The following is a 13479-nucleotide window of genomic DNA, read 5'->3' on the forward strand; positions in this document are numbered from 1 at the left end:
CCTAGGGAGGGATTCTCATCTGCCACCACTCCACACTTAGGCAAGACCTAATATTTATCCCTACCATTTAAGGGCAATTAGCTACTTGGGCCTATTGTGGCACTGGGAGATCTGTGAACATACTGAATGTATCTCACAAGCCCTGTATCAACTGCAGACTTTGACACTCAAATAAAGCACCCTCCTTCTGGAACCCACAGCTCTCAGGGTTTCAGAGCAGTGAAGAAGTCCACTGGGTAGCATGTGCTTAGGCAGCTTAACCAACGTATGATGCAACCTATCTAAGCCAGATTCAAAGACAGGAACTCACAGATAGGAAATGATACACTAGTATTTCTGTCTCTGCTAAGTCCAATTTACATCCCATTATAAATAGAAAAGAGGTAACAGGCTGCTTGGAAATAACTAGTTTTGACAGCTTTTTTCTGACAGTCTTCTTTGTTACTCTTCATAAGCCCACAGCACTTTTAAGTCCTTGGCAACAGTTTCCATATATTTAGAAGTCCTGGGTTCACAGAATTTATGTAATAGAGGAAGAACTTTCTATTAATAATGTCATAAAACATAGTAATTGGAGGAAAACATTTAAATTCATAGTTGTAAAAGGTTAATATGTAACACAGAACTTTCCCATCTGTAGAGAAAAATGTCAGATCCTTAGTTCAAAGAATCCGCCCCTCTCATTTCTATTTTTTGAATATTATCCTTCAGTATGGTTGCTGTCATGCCAGTAAAGCCCTTGATAACCAATGATCAGCATATCCCAATGAAATCTTCATTGCCAAGTTTACATATGAAGACTAAACAGGAAGTGGCCCATGACATGCCACAGCACTGACTGCTGGCAGACAGTGATCTTGTAACCTCTTTGGGAATATACCCACAAAACATTAGGAAGCCAGTTATTCTTCTCTCCATATAAAATACCTTATTAAAATCTAGATACTATCTGGTATCCTAAGATATCAGAATAATCCTACTGAAAAATGAAATCTGATCCAATCTGCTCTTGGTAAACTTATGCTGGCTCTCCTTCTTTCTCTACATACTCAGAAAAACTATGCTTTTAACCATCACTATTTATTTTCTGCCAGGAGCAATAAACTCATCAAGTCTCTAACTTCTAGAATGTTCCTCCCCTCATTAAGCAATCTCAGAGAATGAAAGTGTTGCTAGAATGTTGTTCAGACTTTCCAAGCACATTAATGATCTCATTTAAGTCAGAAGCTGCATGTCAACTGCAATGGGCCTCAGCAACAGGCAAGAGAAATGAAGGGCTGGAGCAAGTCATGCCAAAATCAGAGAGAACTTTACGCCAGGTCTAAAAGAGTGATCACTCAGTTCCAGCAGAGTCATTGCCATGTAAGAGCTTAACTGATGTTCCAGTTTTCAGTTTTTCAAAAAACTAAAAATACAGAGCATTAAATTTGAAATATCTTTAAGAGTTGGTAATTAAATATTTTTAAAAGACCTCATGCTGGGTCAAAATACATCAGTGGGCAGAATTCTGTACCTACGAGTCCAGTTTTAATCCCTTTCTCTAAGCTAAGCAATCCAGTTAGATGTTTGCTTAAAAGTGGAGGTGGAGGCTGGGGATTTAACTCAGTCTTGCTGCACCTGCCGGGAAAGTGCAAGGTCCTGTGTTCAATCCCTGGCACCAACAAAAAAGGGGAGGTGGAGGAGGCATGGTGGCGCACACCTGTAATCCCAGCACTCAGGAGATTGAGGCAGGAGGATTACTGTGAATTTCAGGCCAGCCTAGGCTACACAGTGAGTTCAAGGCCAGTTGGAACTACAAAGCAAGACCCTGTCTCAAACCCTCCCTACCCGAAAAAAAAAAAAAAAAGGAAGTGGTTCAGAGAAGAGCAAAAATCAAAATTGGGACTTCAATTACTTCTTGAAAATATTTCTTTCTAATTCATTCTAAATATTACCCTCCTTGACCTAGACAACAAAAATGACAGTGATCGTAAAATTATCAAAGAGAAAAAATGTAACATGTAGTCTGTTGTTCTTGCGGTAAACATGATGAAAAAAAAAAACTTAGATTTTTTTTCCTCTGACCCTTTTGTAGTATATTGCTCATCCCTGGATACATGGCCTCTTTATGTTTAAAACTCTGAGGGATTTTTCAAGCCATCCCTCACCCTTCTCTGTTCTAGCTAATATACAAATCACACATGAGCCCTGTGTTAAACAGTCCAAATGTCCCTTGCCACACTTCCCATTCTTTTGAGCCATTTTTCCTTTGCAGAATTATAATCTATGGAATCTTATTATTTGTCTGAAATTTGTTAAGTGTTTTTTGATTGTGATGCATTTACACTTATGTTTTCCTATTGTTTGCTATTACTGCCTAGCATTTTAAAACATTAATGAAAACTAAAAAAACCTGTTCTCTGGTTTCTGAACTTAAAATATGTAAGATAGGAAAATAAAACTACTCATATGATCCTACAATGGTAGATACATGTCATTGAACATTGTTCAAATCCACGGATGTACAAGAGTGAACTCTACCATAAACCATCAGCTTTGGTGATAACAGCATGTCAGTGAGGAGTCACAATTATAATAAATGTCCTCCTCTGCTGTAGGGCAATACAGTCAATGAAAAGTATACTTTTTGCTCAGTTTTACTGTGCACCTAAAAAAGGAGGGAGAAGGGAAGAGGGGGAGGGGAGGGAGGAAGGAGGAGGAGAAAAACTAAGTTAAATTCCATTAGTAATAAGAAACCAGGAAATAACTTTTAAATTTCTCATGTAGTTGATATGAAAGGATATGAACTCTATGTACTAGGAGCGCTCAAACCAGGCCATTAAGAATTTCATAACCATACTCGTGTTCAAAGCAATCACAACATTCTACTTTGCATTAAATACAAAGGAGACTGGGCAGCCAGGCTTTTACGTCACTTATATGCCTAGTATAGAAGTCTTGTATGTGAGCGTTTAGATCCTCTTATGACTTCTGTCATAGCAGTCTTACATGCTTTTTAGTTCAATTCATAGAGTAAGTAATAAAATATTACAGAATGGAAAGCAAAAGTAGGCATTTCTTAAATTTATTGAAGAATTCTTAGTTGGGAGAGGAAAGATCACAGGCTTAAACAACTGTAAGATAAAAGAACAATTAATTGCAAGTTATTACAAAAGTAATTTTTGAAACTTCTTTTTAAGCCACTACTAAAACAAAAGTTTAGTGCATCCTGAAGTTCCTATTTTGGTAAGCAAACAATCACTGAAGAGCAAAAAAAAAGTTACTGTAACACGGTATAAGATCTTTATGTAATAACTGTGCACAGCCAAATAAAGTTATAATTATTCAAAGCTTCTTTTGCTATATATCTGGTAATTAAACAAGAATGTGGATTACTTTTAACACTGCACAAGTAACCAAAGGTAGCAAATTCAGCGATATTAAAACCTGGTATTAAACAATATTCAAACATTGCAACAACAACAAATGAGAACTTCTAGATCTACAATTCTAAATGAAGGAATGTACATGGATGATAAAAAAAATAAATAAATTAAAGTGACAAAAGTGACTAACACTGTATCTGCATCTTCAGAGCAAGAATACAGTAAATGATTAAATGTTCTGCAAGTTTTTTTTCTGAAAATGAGAAAAAAAATGCATCTCACTTCATTGTACAATTTTTCTAATTCCCAATGATGCCCTTCTCCTGTGCAGGTAAAGGTGAACAGGGCTTTAAATGGAAAGTATTTTCCCTAACCCCTGAGTGTGGATGCAACATTTTAAACATTCTGTCTAAAGTTTTCTTTGAAAAAAAAAACGTAAAGTGATATACTGGTGGGAAATTGATTATATTAACTGTGGGATAATATTAGCTAAATAATTAAGTAGATATCATCAGACTGGACTCAGATGATGAATAAAAATTAAGCTTTACATTTGGGGAATGTGCACAATGTCAAATTTCTCTAATGTCATCTTTCCTTTTATACACAGTGTACTTAAGTAATTAAATTCTCCTACCAGGAATATAAAAAACCTTTACTTAAGCAGAATTAAAGATTATGAATTGAATTAATTCACATAAAATATCTAAAAGGTTAAGTGCAACATTTTTCAAAGTATAAAGGTACCACATATGTTCAGAGTAAATACTCTCAAAGGTTTTATAATGCCACTAAATCATACATATTTATCCAATAGACACTGTCATTTTCTTCTTTGATTTATAAATGAATCTTTCATTTTGAAGAAATCAGGAAGTACTTTCAAAATCAACATGAATAATGCCCAAAATACAAATGTAATTTAACCTTAGGAAAAGGAAAAGAACATGAAAGAACTGCCCTACTTTAGACTGAAAAAATGTTCTGAAAACCCCTTCTCAGGGGTTTCATTCACTTTCCACAGATTACATGATGATTCTAAAACTGGTAAACAATTCACAATTTTAACAACTGCACATCACAATTTTAACAATTTTGAATGAGACATATTTCATTAGGACCAAAATGTACAGAATGGCAATATTACGATGTTACAATATAAATATGTCAAGCAGATTTGTAATAAGACAAAGCTGTTCTCAACGGAGCTGCTTTCAAGACTGAGCAACCAAACAGATCTACAAATGTCTTTGGAAAATCACAGAGTCTTTAAAGAAAGTTAAATTTAGACTGTATATGATTAAAAGATACTGTCCAAACATTCTCTCTATATATATAAGGAAGCTTAACTCACGTTTCTTTTTACATATAACAATATTTAATATTTTCCCTAATGCCTCTGCACTGATGCAAATGTGGAGTTCCACTATTATTATAATCACACACGCTAACACCTAATGACTGGTTTGTCAGTAGGCAGTGGTTAGATAATGGAACTCTGAACCCAGCACAGGTCCAGCAAAATGCAGAAGAAAGAATATGTCAAAAACTTTACCTCAAAATGAGTATATCGTTAACATAAATAAACATAAGCATTTCAAACACAGAAACTTTTACAAAATATTTCACTTTAAAAGAAATTCAGAATCCAGCTTTGTTATTCAAACTCATATTTACACACAAATTACTAAATAATGATTCAATTGTTATTCAAAATGCAATTGAACTTGATTAATTAATCTACCTTACAACTAACAAGAGCAAACATTCCTGGTCCTAACATTTAAACTCCAGTCCAGTGTGGCCTCATCTCAAATTCTGAAAACCTCAAGGCAGAAATTATAATTTCCTTCTTTCTTTACCTCAAAAGATATTTGAAACTTCAGGAAAATTTATGATTAAGGATCAGCCTATACTTGTATCTTAAATTGGGGAAAACCAAAGTCTACAATGTAAATATTTAAGTAGCCTTTGACATTTTTCTTAAAAAGCAAATCTAAATCTTTCACTACAAAACATATTTTTCTACCATAATTATTAATTCAAACTCATGTAATTACCTGATTAACTATTCCTTATGTCCTCTACATTTTGTTCAGCTTCCAGAATAGTCAATGTTTGGAAGGAAAAAATGTAACAAAATTAAAAAAAAAAAATCAAAGCCTACAAAAAAAGCAATTTATCCTACATTACAAAAGCCACTACTGGAAGAACTAAAACAGTGCACATACATACCCACACAGATAAAACCAAAACACATCTTGGTCCTTTTACTCATGTCACCTTGCACTTTCTGAAGACAAAGTAGTAGAAAATGTGGAGCCCAGAAAGATCATGCAGAGAACTTTACAAAAAAATAATGAAGATAATATTTTATTTCTGGAGGAGGGTCACAATTTTTCTTGAGAAAATTTATTCTTGGTAACTAGAGTTTTGTTTTGTTCTTTTTTTTCAAAAATTTAACAACACATTAGGCTCCTCTGAATACATTTCCATATTAACATTATTTTTAAAATTTCACTGTTTTGCAAATTGAATTTTCATTTGTAAGTCAAAAATGGTTACTACATAATCTTTATAGACCTTTTATTTTGAAGCACCATTTTAATGTTTACAATGGTTTCTAACTAAGAAAAGGATAAAATAAGAGGAAATAAACTGCTAGCAAGGTTAAAGTTCTCTTTTACACACACACACACACACACACACACACACACACCACTTTCATGCCAAAACGACTGGTAGCCTTAGCAAATAATGTTATTTGATGGAAGGCCTGGGAAACTATCACAGTATTCACAGAAACCTAAAATAATGTTCCTGCTAAAAAATAGTTTGGAGGGAACCAAAAACCTGTCAATAGCTGAAGAACTACTGACATAAAAATGATTTTTAAAAACAGGACAAAAAGTCCAAAAACAAATCAGTCTCAATTTTATTTTTTTCAATCTGATGAGTCATTAGTCAGATACCATTTGTTTGCAAAGGAGCGATTACAACTGTATCACTGGAACCTCTCCCTAATCACCTCTGCAGTTTCAAGCAGTACCATTTGGATGCAAAAAGAATGCTGTCAGACAATGTCCCCAGAAACCTTATGGTAAGACCTTCCTTCCTTCCTTCACATATATGTCACACACATCAAATATGCATACAGAAGAACAGGTAAAGATAATATTTTAACAGGGATTACAAAAGTATGAACTATATACACTGTGTGATGACAGAAAGCACTTTAAAAGCTATATTTATTTTTCTCCCAAATCACCTAAAATGTTCATATTTACTATTCAAATTTATCCTAAACATATTTATGCTTCTTCCCTCTTTCAAAACAAATAATAAAATATACCGGTTTGGGGTTTGTTTTATGCATTTTCCAAGAGCCAATCAAACAGTGACTTGCATCTCTCCTCACTGGAAGCTTTTTCCACCACTTCATAGTATTTAAGCACAGCCTGCAGGAGGTCTCCCACTTTCCATCCTTTTTCTTGTAACCATTTTGAAAGCTAAGAAGAAAAAGTCAAACATTAATGGAAAATAATTTTCTGACAATGAAATTTTTGTTTTATCATTAGATAAAATTCAGAATCCTATTGTTCACAACTAAATATCATTTCCCAGTTATAATAAGGTCTTATCCCCTAAACTACCACCCCTTTACCCAAATGAGACATTTTCCCTTCCTTCCCTTTGTAAACACACACTCTCCACAGAATGACATTTTGTGATTTCTGGAGACTGCTCCACAAACCTCACCCACCCGCAGTCTATGTGGGAGTGCAGAGGCTAAATTTCTACAGGAAATTCTTCACCTAATTAAATACATCTGCCACACCCTCAGTTAGGAACATAAAATAATAAAGACAACATCAGGCTTAATAAAAGGATGTGGACTTTCCTCCTACAACATATAGTGTGGTTTTTTTTCTGGAATAGACGCTCTAAGCCTCAACGGAAACTTGGCTAAGTTAAAAAATTTTAATGTTTCCACAAAAACAACTAAAAAAGGAAATAAATATAGATTTAAATAAACTCTACCATAGCCAATTGGAATGACTTCACTCACTTTTTTGCCTATTTAGCTCTGTGAAAGTTCTTAAGTTTTGAAAGATCTAAAAAGCTAAATTCTGAAAAACTATTTTAATTTTTGTATTGTAAATATTAATGTTTTTAAAAACAGATTTATTGAGACATCATTCACATGTAATGGTTTTTAGTGTACTCACTAGGTTGAACACAACCATCATTATAACTGATATTAGAATACTTTCTCTTATCACACCAAAGAGAAGTCCTAACCGTCAGAAATCAAATCCTTTTCTCTGTGGCACTCCTCAATCCTAGACAACAACTGACCTCTCTGTAGATTTGGTGATTTTGTACAGTTCACATAGATGGAATCATAACATTTGTGTGTGGTCTTTTGTGACCATCTTTTGCTTAGCTGATTATTTCAAGGTTCCACCATGGGTTAGTACATTTCAGTGCAGTGGTACCACAGTTCATGAACTTCATTCTTCCCACAATTCTGGTTGCAAATCAAATTGGACAACAACCAAATCAAATTCAATGGTTAGGTTCAATGATGATCTTATGGGGAAATCTGATTATGAATGATGTTGCTGTCAACCTTTGTGCACCAGCTTTTCTACAGACACGTCTTCACTTCTCTTGGGTATATGAAGCAATGGAAATGCTGGGTTATCATGATAATACTATACATTTTGAAGAACTGTCAGGTTGTTTTCAAAAGCACCTGCACCATTTTAAGATTTTCACCAGCAATACATAAAAGGTCCAATTTCTCTACATCCTTGCTAACACTGCCTTTCTAATTAAAGTTATCCTAGTGAGTGTGAAACTCAGTGGTTTTGATTTGTATATCTCTCATGTCTAATGAGGTTGAATGTCTTTTCACATATCTATTTGCCATCTGGTTTTTTGGAAGATACACAACAATGATTCAGATTCTTTCCCCAGTTTTTAATCAGATTTTTTTGTATTTTTATTATTAAGTTGTAAGAGTTCTTTATATATGCTAGGTATAAGATCCTTATCAGATATACAATTTGCAAATATTTTCTTCCACTCCGTGGGCTGTCTTTTCACTTTGTTGATAGTGTCCTTTGGAGTACAAAAGTTCTTAATTTTGATATATTTTGCTTTTTTTCATTTATGTAGGTATACTTTTAAAATTCCTGGTTTCTATACAATTATCTCTCATCTATTTATGATTTTGGTAACAATATTTGCTTAATCTATTTAATAGTGAAACTATCAAATAGTTTATTATCCTAAAAGACAAAAAATAAGTTATTTCAATTATCTTCATTATCACTAAAGATATACTGCGCCTGCTTATTACCTGTTTCATAGTTTCCCAGCAGCCCTGTGGGGTTCTAGCCAGACAAGGCCAACATTATTTAAAATAAACAATAAATATAATAAGGCATCACTCCTCACACTTAAGCATCCCACTTCAACTAACCATCAGGCAAAGCTCCCTGGGCTGGGTTCAGGGTGACAACCACCATCACTCTGAGCTCCACAGAAAGACTCCTTGGGCATCAGTCTACCCAAAGCTAAATGACTCTGGGAAATGTTTGCCTTCCTACAGTCAGTTCTAATAATTCCCCTACTCATTCTTTCCCCTTGATAATTCATTTCTCAAGCACCCTTTCTGTCCTATTTTCTCTTTCTACTTCAAACCTAAACATATTTGAACTAAAGAAAGTCCAGTTTAAATAAAAATGACAAAATTTTTTAATTACATTATCTCTTTTCACTTACTTCTTCCAACATCTTCATAAATTCTGAACCAGAAAATGAGAGTAACTTGAATGTTTCTTTTTTACTACTGAGCAATATGAATTTGTTTTATTCATTGGATTACTTTATACCCTATGATGAGACTAAAGTTTACATAAGGACAATTATATGGGTGAAAACTCTTAAGACTGTAAACTGATTTGACTAACAAAGTGTTTGGCACACATTAATTGCTCAGTAATATATCTTATTTAAACTTCTAGTTGGCTTTTGATTATGCCAGTTACAGAGGTGTGAAGCTTCATTATTAGACAAAGACCCAAATTAATTACTAAGTACAATTATGAATAAACTAAATGGAGAATAACTTGATCTTTTCATAAGAACACATAAAATGTGTTAATTAATAACATCTCTGAGAACTAAGTGTAAGCCAAGATTTAGACTAAACATTTTGGTTTTTACACTATTATATCTGATCTTCATAAATCCTAAAATTTCTATACTTGTATTTCAATAGTGTAACCAAAGAAACTGAGACACAGACTGATTAACTTGCCCAGGGTTGTACTGCTGGGGGAATGGCATAGCTGACATCTGAACCCAAACTGTTGGACTCCACAGGCTAGCCATTTAAACATTCTGCTTTCAACAGGAATCTTATTAGACCAACAATGTGACAAGAACATTACACTGTTAAATGTACGCTTGGGACCACTCTGTCAGGCAGGTACTTACTAGTATGAAGTCCTTCTTTGAAGAATCATGAAAGTAAAGTTCTGCAACTTCAGCTTCAGAAGAAATGAGCCACTGAAGGATAATCCTTAACTGGGGGTCTACTGTGCATGGCTCCATGTCAATATTTGTAATCAGCAAAGTCTTTCCATCTTGCTCCAAACCTAATAAATTTAAACAATATGGAATGAAATTCATCAATTCAACTCTTAATATTCTGATTTCCAAGTACCTATATATATATGTATTTTTCATGCCTTAAGATTCCAATGAATGTTTTTCTTTTAAAAAAAATTTGGGGGGGGGGTACTAGGGATCAAACTCGGGACCTTGTGTTTGCAAAGCAGGCAGAGGAACCACTGAGCTAAATCCCTGGCCCCCAATGAATATTTTTCTTAACATACTATGACATTAACAAAAACATTCCTTCAACAGGAAAAGAATGCTAAAACCAGAATAATTTTTATCATTTATTGATAGCAAAAATGTAAAATATTATTTTAAGGCTTTGAATTCAAATAGTACTAATATCATAATTTCTGTCAAATTATGACCCACAGGGAAAAGGAAAGAAAACTATAAAATCATCGACATCAAAATAAAAATGAAACACACAAATATATGCCTCAAATAAAGAAGAGTAGCAAACACTTACATAGCATTATTATATCCTAAGTACTGTTCTAGGTTTTTTTATATATACAAATTCCTTTAACCCTCACAAGCACTCTATGAACTATGAAGCATTATCATATTTATTTTATAAGTGAGGTTGTCAGGCAGAAACAAACCAAGAGTCTTATAGTTGGATTTGACTAAGACACGCTGTAAACAGTATGGCTCCCTGCTCTTAATCATTTCATTCTTCAAGCAAAACAGGAAAAATACACAACTACTTATCCCCAAAAGCCAAATCAGGGAATTTTCCAGTATAACCGTAATATAAAAAATATTCTATTTTCAAATATATTTTATGGTTTAATGAGAATTCATCATCAAAATAAAGGATGTATCCCTGATGACTGCCAAACTAATGACTTGGGGACCAATAATATCATGTGTTTAACACTCCTACTTACAGATAACTGAGCAATACTGGTTGTGAGACAGAGACTCCCCCGACCTCACAAGAAGTGAGCATCAGGGGCACGCTGGCAGACATCATGCCAATCAGTACACACCAGTAATGGATATGTTGCTGATGGATATCCATGGTTTTCTGCTACAGTCTGAAGTACATTCTAGATCACTACTAATCATTTTGTCCTGGCCCTTAATTTTTAATTTTAAAAATTTGGTCCAAATTATTCTCTAGAAATAAATTTATTTTCTCTTCCTTCTCTCAAGCACACTATAGCATAAGACAAGGTCTCTGAGTCATTTTATAAATCCTATAGTGTTCATGCAGTTGGAAGTCAGCCAGCACTTCTCTGTACTATTGAGCTTTATTGGATAGGGCTCCTAGTTGCAGGGCCTGACAAAACTTCACAGCTCTCTTAAAGAGGATATTAACCAGTAGTATAAAGAAAAGGGACTGATACCACATAATTATCACTCCCACAAAAAGGAAAGGCAAAAAAGGAGCGTTTATTGCCTTAAGATTGCCAGTCTTGGGTAGTTCTGTAAATCCAGGCCAATCTATCTTCTAATTTAAATTTGAAAGTTGACTATTATTTTCTACATAATGAAAGATGGCTATAATCTCAAAAGTTGAGCAATGCCACATATGCAAATAATTAACCTACTGATTTCTGCCTATTCAGAAAAGAAATTCTGGACAGCCTGCCTAATATCAAAAGTGAAATATATCAAATGACTTTCTTATTTGTATTAACCGGTATCTTCTTTTCTCTTAGTCATTCCTCAGCAAAGTTAAGTAATAATTATTAGTTCATTAGAGAAATACTTATCACAAGCATTGATACCATGGTAGTATTTGGAATAGCTTTGCTCACAGATGTTACCTGGGAAAAAGTATACAACTTTTAAGCAAAGTCAACAATTTCTTAGAGAACAACAACAAAAAAAAGAAAGTAAACATTACCTAGTCTTCTATCACTAACTAAAAATACTGCCCTAACCTGACTCTATATTTGATAAGAAAAACAGCTTTAGGAGATTTATATAAAGAATGTTTACTTATAAAGAAATATAAGAGACAAGATTATATCTTAAGTCTAAAGATTTTAGCTTGAAAATTGATATATTACTTCCCTAAATAAGGAAGTACAAGAAGCTAATAAAACTGACTAGAAACTCAGGTGTCATAAAGTTCTTTTCAAGAAATTCTTTTCAGTATTTTCTCAGTTTGCCTACTTCTGAAGAACCAAAAACTTCACTGGTTCCAAACCAAGTACCTCAAACAGTGTAAATATATACTTTTTTATTTACATGTGCTACTCTATAGATATTGCTAGCATTTTCATAATTAAGAAAAAATAAAATAGAAAAAATTCAATAATTATCTGAATATAGTTACAACTCTGTGAAGAGTTGCTAGATGCAATCAGATATTCTAATATATAAAGATTACAAACTATTGTCCAAAACTAACCAATGATATCTAATAGTGACCTATTTAGAACTATGTTCATTAAAGGAAATCTTGAATATTTTCTCGGAATAAGTGTATTATGACTTTAGGTTGGAATTAGAGGAGGGAAGACTGTGGAAGGGTTTAGAAACACCTTTTCATTTTTACTTATTGATTTGTGTAAGTATGACAACATGAAATACTAACTTTAGAAGTTATCAGTTTAAAAGGAAAATATTACATGAGAGTAACATGCCATAATTATAAAAAATTATACTTTATAACATGACTAAAGATTTTTTAAAGAGGATTATGTAAAGAATTATAAATTTCTCAATTAAATAATTCCTTTAAAATATTTTTATCTTTATACTAATGAGCACCTCACTAGTGTAGCAATAAAGTAATATAAACTACTCAACAAAGGACCTAAAACTGGCCAAAACTACAAAAAGAATACCCTGATTCTTAAGTTTTACACAAAAAAGCTAGGTACTATTTGATGAAGATACACAAATACAAACCGTAAAGATTGCTCTTGAGAAACACTGTCAAAAACAAACTGTCATTTACCTTCTCCGTCATCCTCATGCTCTTCATCTTTATCATCTGGTTCATCACTTTTTGAAGAAAATGGCAGAAGCAGTTTTAAAAAACAAAAGAACTTAATTAAAAATGGTAGTAAAACTACATCTTTAAAATGTAGTTAAGGAATGAATGTTACAGTGTGACATGACATTTAGAAAAGGGAGAAATGACAAAAAGGAAGCTTTGCTTCTCACATCATTTCATGTTAAAAGCTGCACTGCAAATGATAACGAGTTACCAGTGACCAATAGTCCTGCCTTACTATATTTAGAGCCAAGTAATTCATTACAAAATTCAATTTCAAATAATTTAAAACTGAAATATTCTATTTTGACTTTAGATAAAAATAGCATTTGAATATCAGAAAATGCCATGAATAATGAAATATTAATGCTTCTGTTGATGCCATTTATATCTCTTTTAACACAGTTAAAAACATTTTCCTATACTTTTCTTGTATATGACTAAAATTACATACAAAGACAA

At 33.3% G+C, this 13479-nt stretch overlaps 1 protein-coding gene across 10 annotated transcripts in view; it reads right to left on the reverse strand.

The window, feature by feature from the left end:
• Nucleotides 1-3060: 3060 nt before the first annotated feature.
• Akap11 (A-kinase anchoring protein 11) overlaps nt 3061-13479 on the reverse strand; it is a 48534-nt gene continuing 38115 nt past the window's right edge. For 6 of the 10 annotated variants that reach the window (XM_010637093.3, XM_010637092.3, XM_010637091.3 and 3 more), the window contains 3 exons: nt 12979-13025; nt 9876-10036; nt 5763-6874 (listed from right to left, as the gene is read on the reverse strand). In XM_010637093.3, coding sequence (XP_010635395.1) covers nt 6734-6874; nt 9876-10036; nt 12979-13025 — 349 coding nt within the window. In that variant the 3' untranslated portion in view covers nt 5763-6733. The other 4 variants (XM_010637087.3, XM_010637088.1, XM_010637086.3 and 1 more) reach the window with 4 other exon arrangements.

This window comes from Fukomys damarensis, unplaced genomic scaffold (genome assembly GCF_012274545.1).
Source record: "Fukomys damarensis isolate Sample0158 unplaced genomic scaffold, DMR_v1.0_HiC HiC_scaffold_38, whole genome shotgun sequence".
NCBI classification, from domain to species: domain Eukaryota; kingdom Metazoa; phylum Chordata; class Mammalia; order Rodentia; family Bathyergidae; genus Fukomys; species Fukomys damarensis.